This window comes from Tachypleus tridentatus, chromosome 7 (assembly GCF_004210375.1).
Source record: "Tachypleus tridentatus isolate NWPU-2018 chromosome 7, ASM421037v1, whole genome shotgun sequence".
NCBI lineage: Eukaryota > Metazoa > Arthropoda > Merostomata > Xiphosura > Limulidae > Tachypleus > Tachypleus tridentatus.
In genome coordinates, this window is record NC_134831.1 from 140,143,969 (window position 1) to 140,170,111 (window position 26,143).

Genomic DNA, 26,143 nt, shown 5'->3' on the forward strand with positions numbered 1-26,143 from the left:
TCTAAATATAAAAAAATGCTCAGTATGTGAGATATATCTTTAAACTTTTTTGTATGTCAACAGTTTTAAACTTCTTTAATTGTTTTTTTTAAATATAAAAATGAAAAAAGAAAATTATTACTAACCTCTGTTCCTGAGCTTTACTTCTCAGGTCTGACCAGTGGTTCGGTTCTGATTGTCCTCCTCGTCCTCCACGTGTAAAACGTCCACTTCCTAACCCTGGACCATAGGGATCTCTCAGCCTTTGTGCTGTAGGGCGTGGTTCCATGTGGCTGTTGGATAAATAATTTTTTGTACAGATGTTTACACCTTATTTCTCTGTAATAATTTTTATATTCTCTCTGGTGTCATAATATCTTAGACTGTAAAATACCTTTGTCCACAACATACAATATTTACCTACTCAAGCATGACTAGCATACATATTGTTACATCAGTTATTTGTTGTTTTAAAGTTTAATATACATTCATTATTTTTCTGCATATGAAAATATCTTCTCATTTTCTCAACTTAGATACTTTCCTTTCCTGAAAAACTTAAGTGAACAGGAGTGAAAAAACTGTTTTGAACCGAGGAGAAAATATTCATTAAAAAAACCAAGCGAAGCAAAATTTGATTAAACTTATTATAAGGTAACGAAAATCTAAGCACAAATGTTTTATTTTGTTAACCATTTGCTGGTTACTTATTTGCAGACAGAAAGACATTCTGAATATGATAATTAATCAAGAAAAATACACAGCATAAGTTTTCAATAATTGGTGTGTTTGGTATATTATTCCATCTATTTTGCAAATTTCTCCCGTTACCTCAGAAAAAAAAAACCAAACCAAACCATCACAGTGCCTCCCCCATGCTTCATGGTAGGTGTTATGCATTTGAGGTATTTGTTGGGTATTTTTTGCAGGACTTACAACCTACAATTTTAACCAGGTATATCAAATTTGGACTCATCCATCCATAACATACTTTTCCTATCATCAACAGTCCAGTTTTTGTACTTTTTAGAAATTTCAGTCTCTTAACAATAATTGGACATTGAAGTAATAGTTTTTTAACTGCTACAAAACCAAATATTCCATTCTCATTGAGTCTTATGGACACTGTAGATCTGGATACTTTTCTGTAATGTGGTACATGGTTGTTTATCTCATGCTTGAGATCAGGGGCAGTTTTCCATTCTGTTCTGAAGGCTGCATAAATGAAGCCCCTTAACATCAGTATCACTGAGTTTAGGTGTTCTGTCTCTTCCTTTACTATTTTCAAATTTACCTGTCTCAGTCTCATGAACAAAGGCATACTTGACAGTGTTTAAGGAGCATTTCAAGTTTGCAGCAATTTGTCAGAGTCCAACCAACATCATATAAAGCTTTAATGTAAACTCTCTGCTCTGTTAACACTTCTCTATGCTTTTTGGGCCCTAGCATGACAACACTTCACATGTACTGTTAAATGCTGTTTTTGTTAATGTTTATTTGTGGATTGCTATTAAGTTGATTTCTTCTAGCATATAAGGGTATATGTTAGCCTCTTTCTACATAGTTAAGACTGCATGAGGTACAACAGCAGTTATTTCAGACTAAATTTGATCAGTAGGTTTATTCAAACAGAACCATTATGATATGCCCTGGGTACAAGTATATGGTAATTCTAAAAATGATAAATATTCTCACCCTGGTTCATTCAATTATCAACAGGGATCAGTGAAGCATTACCATAGTGTTAAAATCTACATTCTGTAATGGCATGGAATAATCAGTTTCATGAAACCAAAAGAATGACAAAAGCTCTCTTTTTCATTCTTTTTAACCACTGTACTGTGGAAAAGTGTTAGGACAAGAGAATACATCAAACAGTGATTGGCTAAAAACAAAACTATACTTGTATACAAGGTAAAATAGCATTATTTTTAGCTGCAGCACAGTGGTTCTTAAAAGAGCTTTGAGTTTTTCCAAGTACAAATCCTTAGCTCATAGCTTTATCATCTCTTAATGGATTGGAGATCTAATTATGGTTTTCTACTCAGGCAATCAAACCCTTTCAAATTATGTAACTGACCATGCCCAAGGTCTCATAGGTTAATTTGCTCTAATCCTGTCTAAAACAATTTCAATTTGAGGGTAGACTAGAAAAGATCCTGATGGGTAATAAAATTGAATTAGGTATATGTATGTGAAACTCACACATGGTATTGCTGGTGCACAGAAATATTCCTATAAAAATTAATTTAGTCTGTATAAAAGGCTATTAGGGTTCCCTCTCGTTTTCAAAGCTATTATGACATTCCTTAGAGATGCTACGAATGCCTGAACTTATGAAATTAAAAATTAATAATGATTTCACTGGAATTGTGTTGAAGTCAATCCAAGACCAAAATTTGCAATTTTTTGTTTCATTTTTATGTATAAAATTAAAACTTTTCTTATTGAAACTACTTTTTTTGTTTTTTTATGTGTGAAAAAATGACTAAAAGTTTATTTTCTACAATATTTTAAGACTTGACACTTGTCACTCTTACTTTTATGGCAGGCTGCACCAATCTACGTATGAAAAAGTTAATTTTTTTTAGATGAAAACATTAAACTGAAATACTTTTAGAAAATTGTTTTTAGCTTGACACTTAATAATGTATTGTGCTCTTCAGCTGTGTGTTGTTGATATAAATTAACCTAAAATACATGGAAATTTGTCCTCATGCAAATGCCATGTCCAATGAGAGTAATCCTTTAACTTTCTCAAATGGAAAATTTTTTGCATGTTTTTCACACTTTTACAATAACAAACTTTAGTTTTATTCATGTAATATTCACATGTCAAATTCATTCATCAGTATTAACTAGTTATTGTTTTTATGATAATTGATAAATGTGTACATCAGTAAAAGGCCTTTATTGTCTGATACAAATAACCACTTGAACTTAAGATGCCTATGGCTGAATAAATGTAAGTTAAAATAAATAGTATTTGTTAGTAATTAGGCATGTAATTACAAAATTAGTAAGTATAGGAATATTGAAACACAATTTTTATACAGTTGAATTATTTCAAGTTTAAAACAGAACATAACAAAAGGAAGAATAAGCAGTTTATACCCTCCTCTACCAAATCCACGCATTCCGGGTCCACCAAGTTTTCCAGCAGAGCCAGGACCCCCGTGCTATCCAAGGACTAGGCATTCCACGGGTGGCTGCTCCTCTTGGTAATCCTAGAAAATAGGAATAAATTTAAATTTGGAAAACAAAACTAACTCAATATCTTCAAATTATATGTGGCAATAAAATCCTTCATTTGTAATAAAAGTTCAGAAAAACATCAAATGGATAAAAAAAAAACAGTTATTTGAAGCTGAATTACAAAAATCTGTATAACTTTATCAGTTTTGAATGCTGTATACTTTTAGTAAGTTCTGAAATCTTTCAACAAGTTATTATAATTAAGCAGATGATCTAATTAGTGTGTATCTTTAAGATGACTTGTATTGCAATAGATATTGTGCCATATCTATTAGGTTGAGGAATAATTCGTGAGCGTTTTTAAATAATTTCATTCAAGCATTACAGGTAAGACTATACAATACTTCAATGCATGAACACATTACACCCAAAACATTTATTATAATACTTTATTTCATGTAATACCTAGGTATATAGTATGCATTGTTTTAAACGAAACTACAAGAAATTAAATGCAAAAAGCAGATGGTGTCGAAAATGCTCGATTTTGTCCACTTGACATTCCATTTAATGAGCTGAAAATGAAAGCAAAAATTAAAGACATATGAAAATCAAACACACCATCTATTAGAGCAAAATATTATCTACCAAATGACATGAAATATTTTGCAAAAGCGTTTCATTTATAAATATATTTTTTTAACTTGAAAAAACGCTCACGAATTATTCCTCAACCCAATACCATGTATGTCAAAATCAACAAACATTTAATACATGTTTTACTAAGGTAAAAATAATTACAAAGTAACAACATGATTTTGTCTAAAAAAAAAATTATCAGGTTGCCCAGAAATAAATGTCATTTTTGAACTGCTAAGTTTGGAAAAGTATAGACCAGTGTTGTAAAACATGCTTTAATCAAAGTAAACACCATTTGCTTCAACACACTTTTGCCAACATGCAGCGATGCTGTTTATGCTCCTGCTGTAGAAATCAGAGTGTCTATGGTCAGTGAGCTCCCTGAAAGCTTCTTCTACAGCTGCCTGGATTTGAAAGCATTTATTGTTCAAAAATTTGTCAAAGTGCTTGAAAAGAGTAAAATTTGCAGGGGAAAGGTCTGGAGAATAAGGTGGGCTAGGCAGAACTTCGATTCTCAATACGTTAAATTTTTAGAGTGTCATCTTTGACACAAGAAGACAAGTATTGTCACGACGAAGAATAGAGTCCCTTCGATTGACCAGAGCTGGTTGCTTCTCACGCAACTTTCAAAGCATTTTGGCCAGTATTTGTCTGGTGTGATTGTTTTCCCTGGATTCAAAAAATAGTAATGAATAATGCCGGGCCACAATCCACCATGCAGTCACCAAGACCTTTCTTTGGTGAAACTTGGGCTTTGGGGCTGTTTTGTGCTCTAGCCATTGTGCAGATCATTTCCGTCATACAGAATTCACTTTTCATCGCATGTCAATATCCGTTAAAAAATGGATCATTTTGGTTCTGCAATAACAGAGTAGAGCAGGTCTCATAACGCCAATTTTGTTAATCTTTAGTCAGCTCATATAGAACCCACTTATCCAACTATTTCATCTTTCCAATCACAATCAGGTGATTGGCAATGCATGATTTGCTTGTGCCTAACTTTTCTGCAAGCTCACGTACTGTTGTGTGAAGGTCTGTCTCAACTGCTGCCCTTAATGTATTAGGTTGAGGAATAATTCGTGAGCGTTTTTAAATAATTTCATTCAAGCATTACAGGTAAGACTATACAATACTTCAATGCATGAACACATTACACCCAAAACATTTATTATAATACTTTATTTCATGTAATACCTAGGTATATAGTATGCATTGTTTTAAACGAAACTACAAGAAATTAAATGCAAAAAGCAGATGGTGTCGAAAATGCTCGATTTTGTCCACTTGACATTCCATTTAATGAGCTGAAAATGAAAGCAAAAATTAAAAACATATGAAAATCAAACACACCATCTATTAGAGCAAAAAATTATCTACCAAATGACATGAAATATTTTGCGAAAGCATTTCATTTATGAATATATTTTTTTAACTTGAAAAAAATGCTCATGAATTATTCCTCAACCCAATATTTTTATCTAAGGATGGGTTCCTTCCATGACCTTCGTGGTCTTCAAGACTTTCATCTCCATATTAAAACCTTTGGAACCAATGCTGAACTGTACTTAGTAACAGATCCATGGCCAAATGCCTGGTTGATGTTCTGTGTAGTTTTGGTAGCTTTTCGACTAAGTTTGAAGTCGCAGGGGAAAATTAGACAAAAGTCCTTCTTGTCCATACTGCCTTGAGGATTGCAAAGCTTGCTTTGAGTAGAGTTAAAACATCAGACAATTAAAATACCTTGTAAGTGACAAATGTTGGATTAAACCAACCAACCAATGATAAGTTACTCAATATTCAGCTTCTAAATGTCATTGTGAGATTCCAACATTTATTTTTGGATAACCTAATATTCGTAACAGTTACAGAATTTTACCAAATCTCTTATTTAGTTGAATGCTTTGGTCACCAAATGACACCATCAATTTCATAAAATCCTATTGTCAGTAGATATCCAATAAAGCAAAAAAGAACAAAAGTTATATTACAAAGTTTAAATTTTGAAATTTGAAATAACAACAACATCCGATATAAAAACTGCCATGAAATTCCTACCCCTTCCAGGTTCACGTCTATTATATGGTCCAGGTGGTGTACAGAAACGCCCTCGAGATGGTCCTAAACCACGCCCACCTTCGAAACCACGACCTCGACCACGCCCAACATCCTTTCATTTAAAGCAAATAATAAATATAAATGCTAGTTAATATCAGTGTCAGTTAGACTGTAACTGTGCTACAGTTGAATGTTCTATATCTATATTGCTTTTACTCAACCAGTTGCTTTTACCTTACTTCAGCATTAAAACAAACTTTTTCCTTCGTAATTGTTTTACCAATATCTTGAATCAGAAACTAGAAAATAATTTCATGAAAAACCTTAATAGGTTTCAATAATTACCATTTATCAAATATTCTTTTTAATAACTATTTTCAAACATAAAGATAATATTTTTACACTCTTTTGTATGAAATAAATATATAATACATTTTTGTACAGTTACTCACAAGCATTCCCCATTGTTTACTTTATTTCACAGATGACTTTGGTAACAGGATGTTAACAGCTGTTTTATACTAAATTATAACACATTTGTAAAAATAATGCTTTAAAACGTAAAAAAGCATCAAATTTGAATTACTTTAAAATTGGCATTAAACATTTTCAGAATAATTTTTTTAAACAGTATGTCCACACAAAAAAAATACACACACACACACACACATATATATATATATACATTAACATAAATTTCAACAATGTATAGAATAAAGAAATTCACAGAAAAAATTAATTCTGATTCAAATACTTTACTATATGCTTCTGTATTTGTGTATAAAGCACAATTCATTTTTCAATATCTCAAACTATAATAAACTTTCATTATTTTTTACATTATCTGAAAGGCATTAAATTTATTTTGTTCAACAATGGTCGATACTATATGCACAACAATTATGTTAAATATTTACTTTCCAAATATTCCTTTACTTTATAATAAACACTGAAATTTAATTCAGGAAATACATGATAAACAAATCTATTGTGTACTTTATGTTTGTAAGTTAAGCACAAAGCTTCATATTAAAACACAGTTTCTATTGTTATAAGTCTGCAGACATACTGCTGTATCACTGGGGGCCATGTGCATTTTATGATGATCCTGGAAAATATGAACCAGTGCTGTTTGTTCTTCAAATTATTATGTGACAGTGTAAGAGCACAATTGTGAATTTTTGATAGAAATCATCCAGTTTGTCTTTGCTTTATCTATTTTATGTTAACATTGGAACCATTTTCCAATGTTACAAGTAATTTAAATTTAACTTTTCAAAATGCCAAATAATGTGACATCATACAAAAACATGACTAATGATTTCGAAATTAATCATTTATAAAAACTGAATTTTCAAACTGTGTTGTTGTCTTTTTAAGTGTCCTTCCCACATCTTGTGCTTTTTAATAGGAATTCATGTTGTTAAAAATATTAGATTTACAGAAAAAAAATCTGAACTTATTTTTTCTCTTTTTAACAAAATAAAAATAAATTTAAAGAGCAGTTGGTTAAGTTCACAACATATATAATTATGATTAATGTAAAAATGATTACTGATAAGCAAACATAAAAAAAAATAAAATATTCACAAAGACTTGAAATAAGTAGAGAGATAAAACAAAATCAGAAATCCACCAATATCAAACCCTGATGAAAGTAACTAACTTCTTAAAATACTAAAAACTGATATATTATTCAACCTTTAAGAGAAGATTACTGATAGCTCAAAATGTTTTATAATGTTAATAATGAAAGTTTACAACAAGATTCTAAACGTAAATTTCTTTAAATAACTTAGAAATGATTACAAAATCAAATTACTATTAAGAGCAAAAGCAAAAAAAATATCCATTATTTGGGATACCTTGATTCCAGGACGTTTTGGACCTGGAGAATTTGTTGGACCATGAATTTCCATGGCAAGAAAATCGTCAACATGCATGGAAGGAGGTCGACTAGTGTTTGGAGGTCTGGAACGAAAGGGATCATTGGTCCTTGTGGAGTGAATGGGTCCTCTACCAAATCCACGGCCTCTCATAGGTGCAACTATGAAGAAAAGAGAAGAACTATCATAAATCATATAAACTTTCGTGTCTTTTTGGCAATGAACTTTATAAGTCATCAAAATCAATTTCATATATAAAAACTGACTATGATGATTTCACAAAACTGAATGGTATTCCACTTTTACTATGTGTTTGGTTCATTTCAATAGAAAAAAAAGTGGACAAAGCTTCTATTAACTAATTCTTTAGACTGACAATTTGACTCACTATAACTATGAATGAAAATGCAAAATAAAACAAATTTACAGCATGTTAAAATATTTTTTATGAAAAAAAGAGGTACACTGTTTCTACCACACATAATGGTTGCCATATTCAGGTAAGTTTGTACCTGGATATAGCCACACATATGATAAAAACACTCTACTCTTTTTTTTTTTAATAATGCTGTTTTACACTGTTTCATTGCACATTTTGGTCTGGCATATTATGTTGCACATGATAAATAGTGCTGTTTTACCAAACTCAGTTTTATATATTTCAGCTTTAAACAAAACCTGAAATATGTACTATAAATTAACAAATGATGTCCAACTTACTGAAAGGTCTTTTACTTTGGTTCTCTCCTCGGTTGGAATTAGTAAAGGGCTGATGCTTTCGTTTACCTAATGAGCTGAAAGAACACAATGAGGAGCTTTAATTGTTCATGTTTTCAGGATAAACAAGCAGTGGTAATGATCAGATACAATTATATTTGCCACAGTAAAGATCATTTATGAACAAAATAGCTTTAATTTTTATAGTGTTGTATTGAAGTGAGTGTTAACTTTGGTTTATATTCAAGATAATTTTCAAGCTTATTAAAAACTGGTATCAACCACAATATTATAAAACTCATTTCTTACCAAGCCAGGCTCAAATATGTTTACCATATTTAAATAAAATACAGTAAGCACAATAGAAGAACACAGAGAAACTCATATTACTTTCCAAGCATCTGATTTTCACAATTCTGAAACCATAGATAATTCATAAAGGTGTAACAATAAAAAATAATTATAACTTAATGATTCTTTTACCAGCAATGTTTTCTGTTGCACTACAGATCAAATGCATTTAACAAACAAATAATAAACTTTCAAATTAATGAAATAAAAGAATATTGATGCAAAATTAAATTTTTACTATCAAAATACCAAGACATTTAATTTGTATTCTATATTTATAGTACTCAACTTTCAATATATTTGAGCTTTTTCCTAGTAAGTTATATTAACAATTCACCACCACTCTTGCCCATAAAAAAATAAAGTGACCCAAACATCCCATATATCACTTTATCTTGGAGTTTTTCATTTGTTTCTAATTATACTTCATGGTTACAAGATTACTGCATACTTTGTTGTCATTTTCTTCTTTATTTGTGTTTCTGGTTCCAAATCCTTTGAAAGGCACAGCTGCTGGAGACTAGTTTTGATATCCAAATCAAAGCAGTACTTTTCAGCTAAAGCTACGAAATCTAAAGATACCTATAAAAAAAAGATCATTTAATTATTTTTTCTTGAAGCCTGTAATCTACTGTTCAGTTACAACTTAACCCTAAAATTACAAGTTTTTTGGTGCTCATAAATTTGTTGGTTATTAGAAGATCCTTTATGTTAACATCAGAGTCAAACAAAATAGTTTCAACAGATATACCAACAATATCATGATGAATCCTATTGGTTTCTCCTGGGATTTTCTCGGTATTTTACACAGAAAATAAGTGATTATACCTGATTTGTCTTGGAGAATTCTTTATAATTAATGTTTTAACAAATAAAAACATTAAATTATTTACTATAGTTAGTTCAGTAATTTCAGTATTAACATATATTAAATAGACTGCACTGTCAGAATTTAACACAACAATCTATCCAACAAATATCAAAAAGTTAAAAATAATAACAAAATTTTCATCTACAGCATGATAAACTCTGGATATATAAATACATGATTAAGACTATTTTAAGAGATAAAGAAAAATTAGGTATTTCGTGAAAACACTGACCACTCAATTTCTTTTCACTAACAGAAATCTTAATAATTTTTTTATATTTTCAAAACATATAAATTTTAAAGTTTTTTTACATGTCTATGTAATCTTTGGCTTCAGACACTGAAAATATCCACAAAAACAAGTACAAATGGGCAATTTCTGATTATTTATGAGAAGCAATAACATCAACCACTGTTTCTAATTGTTACTACTTTTCACAATTCCTGCCATTCAAGCAAGAATAATGTTGAAATCGTACTTATTACCCTGTCTTTATTACAGAAAATTTTAATTTATGGTTTATTTTGAATTGCTAACTAGAGGAAAGACAACCACTTGGTATCACATGCCAACCACCCTTTTTTTGTTGTTGTTGTTGTTGAGCTGCAAATTGAGGGAAGGTAATTGTGGGGCAGTACCCAAAACCAATTCTTTTTGTTGTTGTTGTTATTCAATTGCTAACTACAGTTCAGTGTGTGCCTCACCAATGGAAAATATAAAAACAATTTGGTTTGGTAATTTCAGATTTAATATAAGTATTTCAAACATTTTTATAAGAATGCACTGCCAAAATTTAACAAAATATTCTACCCAAAAACGTCAAAAGGTTAAAAAAAGATGAAGACAAAATCTAAAGATATCTTTGTAAAAACAATATAATGTAAGGGTGAAATTCATGACTATTTCAGAAATTATACATACTCACAAACTAATTCTAGGAGGTCACTAAACTACAAATGTTGAACAAACTTATAACACTATGTAAACTAAAGCAATATCACCTGCCACTAATTTCTTTCAGTTTATTTATAGGAAGCATGGTTTGAAGAACACTGTGCTGATCAATTATAATAAACTAGCAAATACCACTAACCATATAGCTCTGACAAAAGTGTTCTAACTAGATCTAATTCACTTTATAAAAACTTTGCAAACTTGAACAATCTCAAAAACACAAGCTCATTATAACAATTTCATAAAATTAAGTACATTAGAAAAAACATGCCAACTGTGTACATGAGATTAACAGAATTACAAACAGCAGAACAATACTACAAGAATATTTACACTAGAGTGGTCTTCAAAAACTAAATACATTAAAACTCATGTGATATTCCCATGCAGAAATCCTACTAGTTTCCACAAAATGTTATCTCAGAAATGCTAAGCAAAAATCTATTGAATAAAGACTGTAAAGGAAAACAAGCAAATATACGTTTAATTTTTGAAATGCAATTTTTGTTAATTTCACACAAACACAATGCTTTGTTAGACTGTCCAAGCTTCTTCTTTTGTGTCATTTGGCTTCTGGGGTCAAGGCAAAATCATGCAAGCCCAAAAATTTAACAGCAAGAGATTTGCTATCAACAGTTATGGAAATACCTGACTTAAATATCCTAGTGAAACATGTCTACAGACAAAATACTACAGCCAATATTTTATAAGCAATCACAAGTTGAACAACCTGTAACAAGTTTTCGTATGCTTGTTTAAATAGGTCACCTTTCAAATATTCCACATGAAAACACATACATGCTAGCTTGAGATTTAATAAGGATGGTTTTAGTATATGATCCTCATCTAATTAAAGTGAATTAGTACATGTTTATAATATTAAGATGTATGGGTAATAAGAATGTTGTAAATATGTGCACAGACTGCATAGAAATTTTAAAACAATATTACATAAATCTATCTGCTATATTATCTATACCAGTTATGGAATGGTGAAAAATACAACTCTTTTAGTCATTACACATACTTATATAACAAAGTCAAGAAAATAAAGCAAGTACACTGGAATAATCTCAAAACTAAGCAAACTAAAACATACTCACAAAATTATATACATTACATTATCAAACTTTCTCACAGAACCAAAAACACTAGAAAAGTAAACAGAATTAAGCTATAACAGTCTCATAGAAATCAGTGGGAAAAAAACAACTTTGTAAAATAAAGTCCACCAGAATAATCTCGAAAATGAAATACATATGAACAGCCTTACAAACCAATTGTATACTGTTAAGTATTTTAGAATGTTATTAAAATTACTGTGTATATATTAATTCAAAATAAGATCTTAAAACTATAGGACACTAAAACCAAATGAAAGAATAGAAGACATAATGGTAAATAACACATATAATCTCAAAATGCATTTTAAAGTTTCAGCTTAAGTATAGATCTTATGAATTTGGTGGATTACTTTTACACAATATCATATTAAGTTTATATTTGTGTCTCAAACCCTACTTGTTCTGTTTCTTGGTCTGTGTCTTCAATACCAGGGACTGACAACCAATAAGCAGGGGTCAATCTCTCTTCCTCAATATCTCCTACTTGATATACAGGTCTTTCAGCAAACTGTGCTGACAAACTGTCAGGTGTGGAAAGCAATGGCTCAACCATTTCTGCTGAGAAAAAGGAGAAACAAAGCAGAGATTACCTTATCTCACAAATATGTAAGATGAAAGAACTCAAACTGCTAAATGAATTCCAACAACTCCAATAAATTTTAAGTACCTAGTAATAAAGCCTAATTTACAGAAAAAGTCATTTGATAAAAGGTGCCTTTTAATCCACTTACTCACAGCACACTGTAAATTGTAATGATCCAGTAGAGGATTAACACAACTGTCATACGTTGCAATGTGAGTTACATAATGTACAAATTAAAAATGAATTACTTAATATATAACTATTCTAAACACAAAACAAAACTATATGTATGTCATCACTAGAATTGTATTTTAATTTCACAGTTCTCTCTGCACAGAGAGAACATAAATGAAACCAAATCTAAAGAAATATATATTTGTATTCATAAAACCATCAACTTGAAACTTCCTTCATTGATTGACACCATAGTTTCATTTTTAACATTAATGAATAACTATATTTTAGCTTCTTAGTGTTTTACAAAGAAACAAATACACTATTTCATAATACATAAATCTATTAGTTGTTTGATTGGTGATTTATGGTACAAAGCAATGATGTTACCTGCACCAAACAAAGTGTAAAAATACAAAAGTAAAATATTGTAAAAGATAAAATTAAATCAAGTTAAAAACTTGAAAAGGCCAATGGCCCATAAAAAAGTAAGTTGGACAGTATCAGCATTGCCAATGGTAGACCCATGGAAAAGACAAGTCTAAAATGGTGCCGTTCTTCAACGTAATGATGGCATAACAGTAAAATGTTGGTTATTGTGACTTTAATGTCACAAAGGTTACACACTGGTGGATTAGTCCCAGATAAAAATAAATGATGGGTTAAAAATCTGTGACCAATGCATAAGCTAGCCAGGACAACTTCCTCCTTCTTGTTCTTAAACAATATGGCCAAAGAGTAACAAAAGGTTTGCCCTGGAAAAATTTATCATGTTGCTTACTCCAAGTCGACTGAAAACTGGCATGAAGCTAAGCCCTGAATATAGATGGGACAGGCCAGCACCATAGCAGACAGACGTTGCTGTGGTGTTAATGAGCTCTATATCATGAATACTGACATGACCTGGTCTCCAAAAAAAACTGGGCAGAAATAGAAGATGAAAAAAAATGGGCTAGTCATTTTTAAATATTGATGAGAACAGGGTGTGAACTAACATGAAGCAATTCCCAGGTCAGTGGAGAGCTAATGGAGTTGATATAAATAGTATAATTTGTGTATTGCAGAGCTTCTACATGATTCAGAGCAAGAGAAATGGTGCACAACTTAACAGTAAACATAGAAACTGTAGAAGGGACCCTGTGAGAAACCAATGAGTCATAAAAAACCATGGAAAAGCCCCCAGAATCACCTGATTTTGAACCATCCATATAAATGGGAATAGAAAAAAACTATTTGTACAGTGTTTGACAAACAAAAGCTGGTACTTCCAATTTGGACAATTTGCCTTCCTCAGAAAACTGGTCACAGGTGGGGATGGTAATAAGATATGGAGGGATAGGCTGATCAGTGGAGACAGCAACATCATCCAAAGACAGACCCAATTCAACTAGCTTCACCTGGATATGAAGACCAAAAAACTGGTAGACTATCTATTCTGAAAGAGCACAGCTCACTGAGGAAGGAAGACACAACACCATGTGTGAGGCTGTTGTAAGTATTGACGTTTAGAAGCATACTGCAAAGAAAGTTGCAACTAGTAGAGGTTAAGAGGAGGTTCATGATACTCATTGTAGAAACTCTGGACTGGAGAAGTGTGGAGAACCTCTGTGCAAAGCCAAAACTTCAGATGGTGAATGGAGTCCAGCATATTTAAGGCCGAGGTCTTGACAGAACCATGGACCTGAGATCCATAGTCCAGCATGGATCAAACGGGGGCATGATAGATCATGAGCATAGAACATCAATTTCCTCCAAGAGAGATGGAAGATAGAACACTGAGGAAGTTTAGTGCCCTCATAATATACTTGACACATGACTACTTGATGTGAGGAATAAAAGTAAGCTTACAATAAGCCCCAAGAATTTTGCCAAAGGGACCACAAGAAGAACGATATCACCAAGACAAAGCTCAGGGTTGGAGTGTATACCTTGATGGTGGTAAAAACACTGTGGTCCTCTTCAAGAAGTAATTGAGGGTAGTCTGAAGCTGCTACTAATTAAACCTATGTTTGACGACCCACACAAGATGTGGAAGTCATCGACATAGAGCCCATTTACAAAAGTAGGAAGAAATTCTGTAATGATAGCTTGATACTGAAAAGTGTGACACTCAAGACACAGCCCTGAGGGACTTCAAGTTCCTGTGAAAAAGAAAGGGAAAGTATAAAATCTGCATGAATAAAAATGGTTAAATGGCCACACAACCCATATGAGTGGAGGTCCTGCAAAATGTCATTGCTCCACATAGTGTTGTAAGCTTTCTCAAGATCAAAGAATACAGAAACAAGATGTTCCTTCTTGAGGAAGGCTTCCCTGATCAACATTTCCACAGTGGAGCGCTGTCAACAGAAACTGCACTGGGTGGGCAAGAGAATGTTGTTTGATTCAAGGAACCAAACAAGACAAGTATTAACCATCCTTCCTTAGACCTTACAGAGGCAGCTAGTCAAAGCAATTAGATAATAATTAGAGGGAATTTTGGAATCCTTTCCAGGCTTAGATAAAGGAGGGACAATAACCTGGCATCAAGTATGAGAAAAACATTCTTCTGCCAGATCAAGTAAGAAACAACCAGAGAATAGTAAAAAAGGCAGTAGAGATATGATCCTGTGTCTCATAGTAAACATCATCAAGTCCGACTGACATACTGCCAGACTAATGAAGAGAATGTTTGAGTTCCACCAGTGTAAAGGGGTAATTTTAGTCATAGAGACAATTGCTCTGCCCAAGACTTGATGGCCGAGAAGGCTGTGGAAGTAACAGAAGTAAATGCTGGATGCATAAAAAAAGTTCTGACCGAGGGCATCAGCAATATTATGTATATCAACAACTTCCTGGCCATTGGAGAGCAAAATTGAAATGGGATGGGAAGCATACCTGCCATTGGCCTTCTGAATCTTGTTCCATATGATTTTGGAACTGGTGATAAAATAAATGCTATTTGTGAACTTTATTCAAGATTTCTTTTCACTTTGATGCCTGACTTACTGATTGTGGGCACAGGCCTCCTGATAAACGATGCAGCTAGAAAGAAAGGTATGCCATCAAAAGGTATCCCAGGGCCGTTTCTGAGATTTCCATGTTTTTTGGCAGGCAGGACTCCATAATTGACAAGGGTATAGTGGAAAACATGTTGAGGTCTTAGGAATAGACTGAGCAGGTGTTTGGACAATACTGCTAGACACTGCTATCATGCAGTTTTCTATAGATGGCAAACAGATGACAGCAGGATCAAGTTCTGAGTGAGAGGTGAAAGAGGGCTAGTTGGCTTGGTCCAACTTCCACCCCGACACATGGGTCAGGTGACACTGACTATGGCCAATCTCCCTCAAAACAGTAGGAAAATGTGGTCACTTGTCAACCCTCCAAGAAAAGTGTGAGAAAAGTGAATGGGAGCAGATAGATAGATCAATGGCAGTAAAAGACTGATTATATGAATACAAATAAGTACAGGAACCAGTATTGAAGAGAGAAAGGTTGTGATCTTAGAGCATACACAACACAGAATAACCCCAACTACCAAGATCAGGACCATGACAAAGGGGATTGCATCCACTGAGGTCCCCCAAGATTAAAAAAAGGGAGATGGAAACTGTTCATAAAGAGCATCATGATCTGACTGATCATAAGTCTCTCCAGGAAATACACAGAGAGAACAAACAGTAATGGTATAATCCAAAGAAACGTGAATGACTATGGCCTCCATGGGTGTATTTTAAGTGGCAGAGACAGGGTGGACACATGCTGGTCAACCATTAGCATCATGCTTCTATGTACTTGCCAATCACAGAACCTATCATTTTGGAATAAAGAAAACTGCCAAAAAGTAGCTGTATCAGTAGGCTTCAGGAATCAGTCAAAGTCTTAATGTCATCCATACTAGAATGGAAACCTCAACAGTTCCACTACATTAAAGTGGCCATTTTTACATAGGTGGAGGTGACTATTTGGTTTATAATCATGCCATTTTAATTCATTAAAAATAGGTCTGCTGACCTCCATGGATTCTATCCTGGTTTGAGTGGGCAGGTACCCATCTATATATGTAGATTTCAGTTACAGGAAGTTTGAACAAATAATTGTTCTGCATCTCCGTGCCAAAGAAGATGGACCCAAACAGACACCAAAATTGGAGTTGAAGAAAGTGAACCCAGACAGTCACTAGAAGGATGGGTGAAAACAGAGACAGGAACACACATCAACTTGTTAACTTGCTTATCAACAGAGGGCAAAAGGCTCTTCACATGGTTTCAAAACAACTCTGTTGGAGGCATGGAAAGATCTGTCTGAACTCCTACTGTAGCAGTGGAAATACAGAGCAAAAGCATATTTTGGAGATGGAGGTTGAGGACATTAACTTCTGAGCCTCAGGGTAAGAAATGTTATGAACAGTATGTAAGTGCTGTATTTCTTTTTCCTCCACCTACTTAAGGCAGCTTCAGTATTAAGGGGTGTGAATCACAGTGAGGGTACATTTGATACTCATAGGGATTATGATCTTTGTCACCACAAAAAAGCAGCAGTCAAAGAACCACAAACAGTTTCAGTAGTCTTACATCTGGACCACATATTGATGGATAACCTATTACTGTTTGTTTGTTAAACTATTTATTATAAATAAAAGTTCATGTATTTTAAGTTTAATGTCCTACCTATCTTTTCTTTTGTAGTAACACCTTTAAGTAGCTGAATCAATCCTGAAAGGTTTTCCAGCAAGTTCTCTACAGCCTCATCATCACTTGGAACCTCCTATAAAAACAAAACTCATATATCATCACATTTCTTTTCTTTCTTACATAAGTGTGTGTGAAAATGTTTAACAAATTTAGCTTTAATACTGTTCCTTTTATAGTTAAGTTATGATTAGGTACAAAAATCAATGAAACATACATTTTGGAAAAAAAATGTGAATGCTAAACTTATTTATACATTTAGTAAACATATGAAGATAATGAAATGAATCTTTTCCACTTCATACTTTTGTTTGTTACAACTTACAAAGTCATTTCTCAAATATATGACAATTAATCAATACCTAAGAGTGAATGTTAGGTAACCTGCACATGTAACTTATTTGTTATGATCATTTAAATGAAATAATATCAAATCACATCAAACAAGTTCACACAAATCATCTTGTGTTTGAAATAAATTAACAGCTTCTACAATTACTGTGGATCATAAACTTACAGCAAAAAGATTCTCCAACTTCAATAATGGGTGGATGTTTTCTTTTGATATCAAAGTGTGATCATCAGAAGGTTCTGGCAAATTTGTTTCTTGCCAGTCAAGCAGCCAAGCAAGCTCTTGAATGGGCAAAAGTTGTGTTCGAGCTGACTGACCTTGATAAGGTGACTCCTCAAAACCATGAACCATCAAACGCAGTAGTTCAAGAACAGTGGATAATGTGGAGAAACAATCAGAACTTTCTTTACTGAAGGTTGTTGCCAAGCGTACTAAAAGGCTGTGAAGAGCTTTAGAATTCTGTTCAAAACCACTGCAATGCAAAACGAAATTTATAGTAATAAACAAGATATATTTGTATTACTTACTACACACACAAAAGTTATTAATAATACACAAATCAAGTTCTTATGTAATCAAATATATCATAAGTATTATTCAATACAAGTAGTCCAACAAAAAAAAGTCAAGAATTTCACTTCTGGTACTTGAGTAGATTTCAAAATGTAGCCATGTTTTTCTCAAACTTCAGGTGTTATAATAATCAGTTTCTAGGTCCTGATAAAATGTTGTTAGCTATCATTATCATTATAGCTAAAATATAACCAAAAAAGTTTTTTGATTATGCCAGAAATTAATTAAAATTAAAAGGAAATAAATTACTGAAGAACACAAGTACAAAATTTCATTAAAGGGATGTGTCAAAAATACATCTTCAGGACAATTTAAACAATTTGACAAAGTACATCAAGTAACAAGATATTTTCAATATAGGGGATACTCTATAACACCAATATAAGAACACAATTTACATATAAGCACTAAAAAAACATTAGTTAAATTACAGCTTTTATTACCTTTTTAAATGATACATCCCTAAATCATGTTCAGCTAGCATTACCAGGGTTCTTAAGGAAGGAAGTACTGAAGCATATGGATGTTGATGGCCTTCTATATGTTGAATCAATGCACTACAGATCCGACTTAGGTGATCTCTGGGTGGCAGCGAGTTGGTAAGCTGATAAACAGCAATATTGAGATGTGTAGTGACAGAACTTTATTAACTGTGATTAACTATATGTATAGTGGTATTTATGAAAGAAAATATTTTTAAAGCCTTGCAACAATATTTATAGTTGCTTTTAGTACTAACATCTAACAAAATATCATTGAATTGTTCAAAGGTTGAACCAGCTGTTTATATCACAAAAATCAAAATTAGATAAATGTTAAAATTCATAAAAATTATACTCATTTAATACCAATGAATGTACTACTAAATTTTTCTACTGGCATAAATCAATAAGGGTATACAATTATAAATGCAAGTTTGTGATTTACAAATACATCACATAAATAATTCAGCATATGCAAAAAGTAATGATTATTCAACTTCAATAAATAAAAAATATGTTCAAGTTTTTGTATTTGTCATATGACAGTTATTTTGGGCCTATTACATTTTTTAAACTATATTCCTAATCTCAAGGCTTCTTGATCAGAAGAATATATAATAACAGTATTTCAACCACACTCTGTTCGTCGTATCCATTGCCAACAACATGTTTCACTCAATCTAGAGCTCTCTGGGCCATCTGCATACGTCAAACACAATAGTGGTCAGAATAGTATTTACATATAACTTATCATTATACTCATCTCTTCCATCTGAACATCAATCAGCAAATGAAGACCTTAACTAACTTGCTATATTCACTATTAAATATAAAGTGAGTGGAATAAAGGACCTCATCATGACATAGACTTACAGTTTCAGTTACTGTAGCTCCATTCTCCAAAGTAATGAAACCAATGTCAGGATCACACAGTGACTGTAAAATAGACTGTAAACACAACAAAATAACTGTTATAAAAATCCTAAAAACTTCTCTTTCAAATTTTTGTTTCACTCAGTTTAAAGATGTGTATATAGAAAAAGAGTATTCAGCAGTATTAAAAACAATGCACCACTACACAACATTTTGCCATCATTAACCCTTTTGCGACAGGTCAAGAGTCAAAAGCCATGCCATCACGTTAATTGACTTGCATTCAATATTTTATTGAACTACTACTTTATGAAGTTCTGCCAATAAAGTTAGTTATTAAATTATAGGTAATAATCCAAACTTTAATATTATAGGAGTTACTTTCTTAATCTAAAAGTAAATATTAAAAAAACACCTAAATAATGATGTTTGTGAATCAAGTGGTTTGTTGAATTTGGTGTTTGTGATGTCAAAATACTAAATCTATAGTTTTGTACAAATTAGAAACTCGTATTACCAATATAGGCAAGGTAGACTATAAAATAAGAACCTCATACCTTTTTATATTTTGCTGAGATACAGCTATGAACTGAATCAAACACAGTAGTTCTGTTTACCTATTTTCATATTTTGAAAATGGTCCCTCACATACACTTACTTCAATAAATAAGTGAATAACCAATCAACAGCTTAGAATGTCTCTCTAGTAATTTTCTCAGCCATTTTAATCTGTTAAAATGCTACCACATTCTTTCAAACCAAGATTTTAAAGAGACAGGTTATGTCTCTAGTGTGCTCAAAGTTTCATATTTTTTTAGACCTAAGACATATAATTAAGCTTGATAAATTATTGTGGAATTCTATAGTAACAATATAGTAATTTCCAATTACCATATTGTGTTTCATATCCTCCACGTGCAAAATTTTAAAAGGCTTAGCAACCAAGTTCAAAGCTAGAAGAGATAATTGTTTGCTTCATTTATTGTTTCACATTTTAAGAAAGAAAGTTTAATAACTTATTTCCAAATAGTGATAATTTACATCCATATAAAATGTATAATAATTACAAGGTGACTATATATTACAAAATACTAGTCCACTAAAACAAAACCAAGACAGGATCACTTTGTAAAGACTAAAGGTCAGTTTTATATTATTGGATATGGTAGCATAAATACACATGCATTGCATCAATGCAAGTTATGTGTTGTTAGTTAGGCATTACTAGTAGGTCAGTATAATACAACATAAAATATATATCATATTATGAGACTTAAGCTATTTAAACATTTGTACTTTTATGTTATAATTTGTAGTAATTCTAGCACAAAAAAAAAATTTTATATTTATTTCCTAATTTTTTATGATGTTCATGAGGTCGGTCAAATTGATATACCCTACATAGCCAGGGTAGAGAAAATAACAACATATAAAGTCTTACTGAAAACATACATTTGATATGTACTTAGATATTACACAAGTAATATTCAAGATTTTTGAGACAAGAAGTAGTTTTTCAATTATAATATGAAATCACTTCATACTCAGACTATTAACGAAAGAAACTCAGTATTTTCATAAACAAATTTTTGGTAAAAATACTTCATTAAAATATCTGATTTTTTGTGTATAAAAAACTTCTGTTCTTTACCAAAGTCTACCAAATTCTGTGAAGATACACATACTGCATCAATAGTTATGGTATAAATACCCAAACATGTGCAAATGTATGTATTATGCTAAGCCTGTTGTGAAAGGGTTAATGTGGCATCATTTGGTAAATTACATAACAGTTGCACACTATTATATGCATATAAACTAACCACTGCCATCTTAAAAGAAATATAAACTTGCCTCTTAAATTGTATTTATTAAAGGCTTATTTTAAAACATTTTTCACACAGAAAACAACTAAACTGAATTATATAAAAAGAAAAAAAACAAAAGTGGCAATTAACATATTTAATAAAGTAAAATAAAACTTTGAAAAGAAGATTCTGATTTAGAATATTACTAAATCTTAGTTTATAAATATATGTGTATAGAAGAAGTAATTTTCTAATTATTAACCTGTATTATAATTCTATACACATATCAAAGACACTGTAGAGAAAAGGTTAACATATATTATCAACCTTCATGCATATGCAGACTTGAAATATTCTCATCCATCATACTGCAATGTGAGTAATTCCAAAAGTTTCAAAGTTTGTGTCTACATATAGATATGCATGTGTGTGTGTTTCCCTACAACTGTGTGCCCTACTTCTTCAGATACCTCTTCTACCATAGAAAATTTTACCCTTACCATTTCACACTGTAGTTTGTATCCTAGTGTTGCCTTTTATGTGTTATCTTTTTCATTCTTGGCCTTGTTGTTTAAAGTTACATTAAAAGTATTATTATAAAAATAAAAGTTTTTGCAAAATAAAACAAGAGAGCATCCTCAATAACTACAGCACTTGAAATTTTTATTAGTTATATTTTTATGCCAGAGCAATATCAAATGTGGAGCATGTGTTTACCCAATTTAGTTTTATTACTCATCAGGGTCTCTACCCTCAAACTGAAATTCTTATAGGCAGGATTAGACTAAATTGATCTCCGAGACCTTGGGCATGGGTCAACTACATCAATCAAAAGGATTTGACTTCCCAAGTCCAAAGCTGTAATTAAATCTCAAATCATTCAAGAGATAATAAAGCTATGAGCTAAAACTTAGTACTTGAAAAACTCAGAACAATTCTATGAGCTATTATGCCACAGTTAGTGGTGCATAATCTCTCCTATATATATATATATATATACTGAGCCCTAAAGAAAAGAGAGAAAGAGAAAAGTGTATATGACAACAATACAGTTAATGGAAAATGTAATAATATGACATAAGTTACTTATATAATAACTACATTAAACTCAATTAATATTGAAAATTCATAACTAGAAAATTTATAAGTTCTGAAGTTGTTCAAAGAAACCTGTATATTTCTACAAAAATAAACTGCTTCACTTTTAACAAAATAGTACTTAGTTCATAGCTTGGAACTCTCATATTACTTTAGCTTTCAGGGAACCTTTTTAAGTTCTCAAAACGTTTTAAAATTCATAAATCTTTCTCTTGTTTACATTATTAAAATTTACTAATAGGTACTGCTACCTTTTTATCTATGGTAGACATTAGCATACAAACTATTTGTAATAAAAGAAAAGAAATATTTTGGTCTTACCACTATACATTCTTGCGAGTGTAGATGGGGTATTTTGTCTGATGATAAATGTAACAAAGTCAGTAGTTTATCTAATACGTCACCATATTTCTCAGCAGTCTTGACACTGTTAAAAACAAACATTTCAACAAAATCATTGAAAATACTACTAACAATCTTGTATAGATGATGGAAGCAGTATGGACATACCACAAATGTCAGAGTTGATGGGTGAACTGAAGGCAAACATCCACGGACCTAAAACTGTAATTATACTATTTTCATGTATATATATATAAAATGTATTTTGTTTTGGATTGTTTCTTATCCAAATGCACATATTAGCACTATTATTCTGAATAACCAGGTTTCATCTCATCTAATTTAACTTAACTGAACAAACATATTTGTAAAATCTTCCACTAAGATGTTTAACTTTAATGAATCTTTCTCAGTTAGTTAAAATAGAATGTATATTGAATTTTAAATTGTTTAAAGTATAAAGAGGGAAATCATTTATTAATATTTCTATCACTTTTACATATTTTTATTTATGATTTTTCCTTAAATTCTCTTCTGGAAATGTCTCATCCATTACCAAGTATCTTTATGTTACATTATTTATTCTGTGGTTAAATACTTTTGTGTGTTAATTTACATATGACAGTCCTTCTAAGCATTAATGAAACCTTATTTTCAAATACATATAGTTTAACAACTTTCAGTTAATTTGGTATGTGTAGATCTACCTGTGTAACCTTTATTTACGTATTCTAAGATTTTTTGCAAACCCTCTATTTTCAGTCTGTATTTTTTGCACAAATTTTGTTTCTCTCCACTTCCTATACATGATACAAGTCCTATGCTTTAGTTATTTCTTTTCCTTATAATGTCCTTAATCAATCATTAAACGTTTTTATAGAAGAGTTTTCATGATCTAAGGTAACAATACAGGACCCTTTTCCACCACTTATTGTATTCCATTTAATGCCCCAAGTTACTGACTACTATTTTACACCAAATTCTTCACTACAGAAGGCTTTTTCTCTTCAATGTTGGCTCCCTCTTCATTTCATGACTCCAAAATACCATCAACTGCATATGAATGACATCTGAGGGTCCATTTGAGTTGCTCAAAGGACAAGGAAGTTATGGAATTCTCCTTGGTACTTGCATCTTTGATTTAATTGATACGTTGACATGAATGTGTGACTGAATACTTTATCTTTAAGGGGCTTATTGGCACATGATAGGTACAAAGATGGTGGTTCATTGTGTATAGTGATGTTAGCACACTAGTCAAATAGCAGAGTTCACACTGACATATTTATCAACTCTATGGAAGTTATAATTTTCCTATACTGAAAATTTATTTCCAACAAGTATTTACTTCTTCCCACAAGATTAGCTATTCTCTTTCATTGCTGCCCTATATATGCAAACTTTTTCTTCATGTATGCCACAAACCTTCCATTCTCCCCTACTGCAATAAAGTTATTTCAAAGTGTTTCTTATGTAATTATCATGCACCATTTCTACATCAATAGGACCATTGTATTACTCTCATAATACATATGAGTCCCTCAATACATCTATACAGAATTATCACTTCAAGGTTTGGCAGGAGACTTAAGTACTGGAAGAAATTGGGGAGGAAGTATAAGAAAATGATAACTATCAATATGGTACTTGCTTCATGTATATTGTAATGTTGAATAGGAGGCAGGATTGGTGCAAGGGAAAACACAAGTAACTCACTAGAAATCAGAAAGTTTGATCCAAGGATCTAATGAAAGGAACCATGCCACTTCGAAACCAAGTGTACTCTTCACCCATCCTTCAAACGTATAGTAGATATAGTGATAGAAGAAGAGAGGAGCACATTCAAGTGGGAGAGAACTGTGGCAGGATAGTGATCTTAACAATGTAAATATATCTGTGACTTAATTCCACAAAGTATAATATTGGGTAAAACAATGGATACACCCTTAGGTAAAGTATAGAGTGGATATGGCAAAACAAGTCTTATCCAGTAAGTAAACTAGGTCTAAAGTCCATGCTGTTGGGTACCAACATCCATACAGGGGTAGAATGAGGATCATACCATCTTTACCTGAAGTTCAAGAGACCAAAGGGAATCTATAACCACCATGACTCCTGAGCATGACATGTGATGTCACTGATCTATCAATATCCAGAGATCTGACATCCAGTATTGAAAGAATGTCTATATCATAAACATCAACTCAACCATCAGTGAAACTGACTAGAATCATTTTTAAAGCATTAGCATTTTCAACATAAGATACAATGATGGATAGCAAAAAGGACAGAACCAGAACAATCTCCTTTATCCCCACTGTGACCCACAACACAGAAAAAGTATGGTTGAAAGAGGAATGTAAACAATCATAAACATGTGTAAGGACTTATGTTGATTGGTTCTACTTTAAATCCTAGACAAAGCCATGGGATGCTGACAGGCACACAGTAGTAGGATGAGTGAACTGCAAGCTGATGTCTCTCTCCTTTCTGATAGTATAATGGAGATTAAAAGATATCACATCATCTACACCTGCAGAACACTACCAGTACTCTGTACTGAACAGTTTTAGCCAACTTTATGTGGAACCCAGTCAGATGGGTGCATGAAAATATTGGGTGTAATCCATATACCTAACTTTAAAATTTTCTTCAATGGTCAACAAAGATGAGAAAAAGAAAAGATAAGGTATTGAATCTGATGAGGAAACATCATGAACAGATTCTGGTGGGAAGAAGACAAAGAGGAATAAGGCAATTGAATCAAATGTCAAATCCAGTTTTTGAAAACAGGAGAGATAAGATCATAAACAGAAGATGACTCCAATGGTATAAAAGAGTCAAGAACAAGTACCACAGAAGGAAACCATGTGGATAATATAACTATGAAGGGAATTGGCTAGACACAGGACAGATGAGCACAAAGGCAGAGATGAAAAGTAAATGGAAGGGAAATAGGCAAAAAGGAATAGTTACCATTCCTAGTTGTTGAAGTCTTTGGAAGGAAGGAGGAGATAAGTAGGCACTAAAGAGTATGTGAAACATCAATGGCAAACAAATCAGACCTTAGATGTCCACAGACGAAGAGGAAAAATATATTTGGAGGACCACGTTAAGATCCCAGTCCAAAGGATGAGAATCTGAGAGGGACTACAAATCCTGAAGGAATGCACTAACATGGTAAGGACATGGGAAGCAGAAACAGAACAGTATGGGGAAAAACTAAATGTATAGGATAAGGCAACCTGAAGACCCTTGGTTGAGAAGCTATGTGAGAAACTCAACCACATAAGCCATTGTAGGTCACTCAGCATGGAATCTCCAAGTTATAAACTAACTGTGGAACACCTTCTATTTATGCTGATACAACTCCACTAAAGAAAGACAAAGATAAAACAAAAGGAAAAATACTC

The 26,143-nt window shown here is 32.2% G+C and overlaps 1 protein-coding gene across 2 annotated transcripts in view; it reads right to left on the bottom strand.

The window, feature by feature from the left end:
- The window catches only part of vir (VIR_N domain-containing protein), a 104,733-nt gene that overhangs the window by 5,066 nt on the left and 73,524 nt on the right, over nt 1-26,143 (bottom strand). Inside the window, exons 29-40 of one of the 2 annotated variants that reach the window (XM_076514376.1) lie at nt 22,710-22,815; nt 19,483-19,557; nt 18,571-18,731; nt 17,720-18,026; nt 17,182-17,278; nt 12,170-12,327; nt 9,274-9,404; nt 8,475-8,548; nt 7,734-7,915; nt 5,869-5,980; nt 3,094-3,206; nt 126-272 (exon numbers count right to left, since the gene is read on the bottom strand). In XM_076514376.1, the coding sequence (XP_076370491.1) occupies nt 3,100-3,206; nt 5,869-5,980; nt 7,734-7,915; nt 8,475-8,548; nt 9,274-9,404; nt 12,170-12,327; nt 17,182-17,278; nt 17,720-18,026; nt 18,571-18,731; nt 19,483-19,557; nt 22,710-22,815 (1,510 nt within the window). In that variant the 3' untranslated portion in view covers nt 126-272; nt 3,094-3,099. Of the gene's footprint in view, nt 1-125; nt 273-3,093; nt 3,207-5,868; nt 5,981-7,733; nt 7,916-8,474; nt 8,549-9,273; nt 9,405-12,169; nt 12,331-17,181; nt 17,279-17,719; nt 18,027-18,570; nt 18,732-19,482; nt 19,558-22,709; nt 22,816-26,143 lie in introns of both variants that reach the window. The other variant, XM_076514375.1, reaches the window with a different exon arrangement.